General features: G+C 55.9%; 1 protein-coding gene across 1 annotated transcript; it reads left to right on the top strand.

Annotated features, from left to right (window-relative positions):
• Positions 1–683: 683 nt before the first annotated feature.
• Positions 684–2699, top strand: LOC120672460 (peroxidase 27-like). Its single transcript, XM_039952863.1, has 4 exons — positions 684–1107; positions 1308–1493; positions 1632–1797; positions 1925–2699. Exons 1-4 carry the CDS (start codon positions 859–861, stop codon positions 2344–2346), a joined length of 1023 nt encoding a protein of 340 aa, XP_039808797.1. The 5' UTR covers positions 684–858; the 3' UTR covers positions 2347–2699.
• The last annotated feature ends 1236 nt before the right edge of the window (positions 2700–3935 follow it).

The following is a 3935-nucleotide window of genomic DNA, read 5'->3' as shown; positions in this document are numbered from 1 at the left end:
GCTCCCGCTCCTCCTCCCCGCCCCTGCTTTACCGACTTTTTCCTTTTCGTGAGAAGCTTCGAGTCTCGGAGCTTAACATCAGAGCAGAGCCTCGGCCTCCAGCCTCCAATATCGACAGTCCCAGCCTCTTGCTGTAACAGCCCAGCGAGGAGGACCATCTCCAATGTGAACGTGGACAGGCGGGGCCCGTGCCAGTCGGCTAAAAGAATCCATTGACCGTCACAAACGCCACGCCGCACGACGGCGAGGCCCGGCCCGCCGCCGCCGGCCCCTCCTCCGCGTACATGCTCGCGCCCTCCCGCGCTCCTGCCGTGCCGGCCCCGTGTGACATGACTGCTTCGCTTTTCTTCTCCCTCCCCTCTCCGCGTAGCCTCCACCAACATTCCATTGCTCTGCCGTCCGCCCCGCCTCGATCGATTCCTTTCCCGGCGAGCCTTTGGATGTCCGCGTCCTAGGCTTGTCACATTTTATTTCGACTTATTTTCTCTCATATAATACTATTTATTCTACCAGCCAAATATTATTCATCAGATCATCCAAACAACCTCCAACTCGCCTATTCTGAGATCCCCGAAAGCGACGGCCTACCTACCGCGACGGCCTCGCCGCCTCGCTTTCAGCGGAGACTTCTCATCGATTCTCTCCATATGCTCGTGCCCGGGGTTTTATTCGCGGGGAGCTGGCGGATCCCGGCAATTTTTATACTACTCGGTCCAGTACCACCCAGCCCGGCGTCCAGTCCGACCCCTCGCGATCCCCATCGAGTTCCTGGCGCGCGATAGGATGGTTTCAACGCTTCTTGCGCTGCTGCTTCCGTGAGTCCTAAGCGACGCCGGCGGCGGCTCGATTCGATCGCCGATGGCATTGAAGCTCCAGCTGCTGGCGGTGGTGGTGGCCGTCGCGGCGAGCTGCCGGCCGGGCCTCGCGGACCCCGCGGTGAGCGCGCTGCCGGGGCTCCCGGTCGCCGGGCTCGCCGCCGGGTTCTACAACGAGTCGTGCCCGGAGGTGGAGGATCTGGTGCTCGCCGAGATGCGCGCCATCGTCGAGAAGGACCGGACCCTCGGGCCGGCGATGCTGCGGTTCATGTTCCACGACTGCCTCGTCAGGGTGCGTCGACCTTGCTCCTCCTTTCCCTAGCTTCAGCTGATCATCGGTTCGTCCCCTCGCGGTCCCGTGCTCTCCTCGATCGTGTTCGTGTCGCGCGCGTCCCGTCGGCGCGCGCGAAATGAGAAACACGGCGGGGTGATCGCCGCGCCGCCGCCGTGCCGGTTGGTGATGATGACGCGGGTGGATGCGGTGGCGTGCAGGGCTGCGACGCGTCCATCATGCTCAAATCGCGGAGCAACAAGGGGGAGCAGGACGCCATCGCGAGCTACAGCCTCCGCGGCTACGACGTGGTCGAGCAGATCAAGGCCACGGTAGAGGCGGCGTGCCCGCTCACCGTGTCGTGCGCGGACATCATCGCCTTGGCCGCCCGGGATGCCGTGTACCTGGTAAAGCTAGCTAGCGCCATCCATCCCATTGGTCAAATTGATGAGCGAGCAATCGAGGTCGATCGCCGTGGTGTTCATTGCTTGCTTTAATTTCCCTCTATCAACGTTGACGAAGTTGGCTTTGCATTGTTGCCGCAGAGCAACGGGCCGCGCTACGCCGTCGAGACCGGCCGCCGGGACGGCAAGGTTTCGGCCAAGTTCGACGCCGACAACGACCTCCCGCCCCCCTTCTCCAACATCGTCGACCTCAAGACCTACTTCAGCGTCAAGGGCTTGGGCTGGAAGGACCTCGTCGTCCTATCAGGTAAGCGAATTACTTGGAATGAAACAGTGCACGAGCAACTAACTAGCTAATCTCCAATGAGACGAGAAGTTCATGTTCCAGTTAAAGCCGATCGTTCGATGAATCCTGCCCGTCGACTTGCACGCAGGGAGCCACACGATCGGCAGCGCGGAGTGCTCGACGTTCGCGTCGGACCGGCTCTACAACTTCAGCGGGAAGGGGGTGCAGGACCCGTCGCTGGACAAGGCGTACGCGGCGTTCCTGCGGGAGGCGTGCGAGCCCGGCCTCCAGAACGACACGACCACGGTGGCGATGGACCCGTCCACCCCCTACGAGTTCGACCTGAGCTACTACCGCCACGTGCTCGGCGACACGGGGCTCCTCCTCTCCGACCAGGCGCTCATGGACGACCGGTGGACCAGGGAGTACGTGGAGCGGATGGCCGCCGCGGCGTCGCCCGACGAGTTCTTCGCCGACTACGCGGTCGCCATGACCAACATGGGCCGGCTCGAGGTGCTCACCGGCGACAGCGGGGAGATCAGGGAGACCTGCGCCGCGTACGTTGACTAGAAGCGAAGCGAAGGGGATAGGCTAGCTAAGGCTAGAGCGGCCGGCGATTGTGGTTGGTTGGTGGATCCGATCGCCACGTGGCGGCGGCAGCGTGGGAGCCAACCAGGATGCACTTGCCGTATCCTATTTGGGGGCGGTTGGAGGATTGACTTCGCCGTGAGGCTGGATTGGATGCATTATTCTTTGCTGCCGAAAAAGAAGTTCAATTGTACTAGCTAGGATGTAAGGAAAAAAGCCACCTGTTTTGTTCTTCAACTTGATCCTCCATTGTTTGGTGAGGTGTTTGAAACTTGTTCTCGTTCGCACGATGACCAATTGGCCACTGACCAGGTAATATGACAGTTTTTTTTTTTTGAGAGAGGAAGGTTGTGACAGCTGAGGTGACGTTGTTTTGTTCGAACAAATTTTTTTAGAACATTTTGTCCGAATAATTTGCTCAAATTCTTTGCTTGTACTGCAAAAAACTACACGGCCCAGGCAGCCGGCAGCCCAACGGCCCAATGGCTTTCGACAGAAAATTAATCGAGCCCCGATGCTAATTTGCTCAATTCTCTGCTTGAACTGCTACCTGTTTGAGCCCGCACGGAGTCGGCCCATCTGCTGTCTCGGCCGGTCGGCCCTTTCTCCCGACCTCTCAAATCTTGCTGGGCCTGGCCCATCTAGCAACGGGACACGTTTCTCTCTCCCTGAGAAAGGAAAAATAATAAAAAGATAAATGTTTGTTTGTACATATGTGGTGTGAGTGAGACGTGTGTGTAGGGTGGGTGTGAGTACATGTATGAACAGATACTACAGTTGTATCTAGATGAGAGACTTCAAAAAAAAAAAAGAGAGAAAGGAAAAATAATAAAAAGAAAAATTCAATGGGTCCGAAAGCCACCCACATGCTTTTCTCAATTCGTTGTTTAGCAGAGGTCGCTTGTTTCAGTTTCAGCACAACGCCGTGCGATTCCCGTGCCTAAACACGGGCCCTTCACCCCTTGCGTGTTCGGCAGAAGCATATCCCCCTCCCCATCGCCGTATCATGTCATCATATACGCACATGCAATCCAAATATTCCTGTTGCGGCCGAGGCGCTTAGGGGTAAATCATCATGGGGTACTATACCTCCCCGCCAGCCTGTGGACTGTGGTCATCTAGGCTTTAGTCTCCACTTTGGACTTTTCTTGAACTCTCCTATCCAAGCTCGTGTTTGGTTGCAAACTTTCAAATTCCAAAAAAAAATTTCGGCACCTGCATGGGACTTAAATCTAGACGAAATAAAAAACGCATTGCGACTGCTGTCTGTAAATGGCGAGACGAATCTAATGAATCTAATTAGGCTGTAATTAGATGCTAAATTACTACAGTAATGCTACAGTAAACAATCTCTAATGACGGATTAATTAGGCTCATTAGATTCGTCTCGCGATTTACAGACGAGTTATGTAACTCGTCTATGTAATTATTTTTGTGATTAGTCTATGTTTAGTACTTTAAATGTAGAAGGATGTCTTTTCAAAATTTTTACATCGCGCAACGAAACGGGCCCAACCTAAAATTTCCTCCCCCGGTGCCTTGGAAACCAAGGTTCCTGCCAGGCTGCCACG

The sequence above is a fragment of the Panicum virgatum genome, chromosome 5N, assembly GCF_016808335.1.
Source record: "Panicum virgatum strain AP13 chromosome 5N, P.virgatum_v5, whole genome shotgun sequence".
In the NCBI taxonomy this organism is placed as follows: Eukaryota; Viridiplantae; Streptophyta; class Magnoliopsida; order Poales; family Poaceae; genus Panicum; species Panicum virgatum.
The sequence above is the reverse complement of the archived record's forward strand: the minus strand, read 5'-3'. Positions and strand labels throughout refer to the sequence as shown.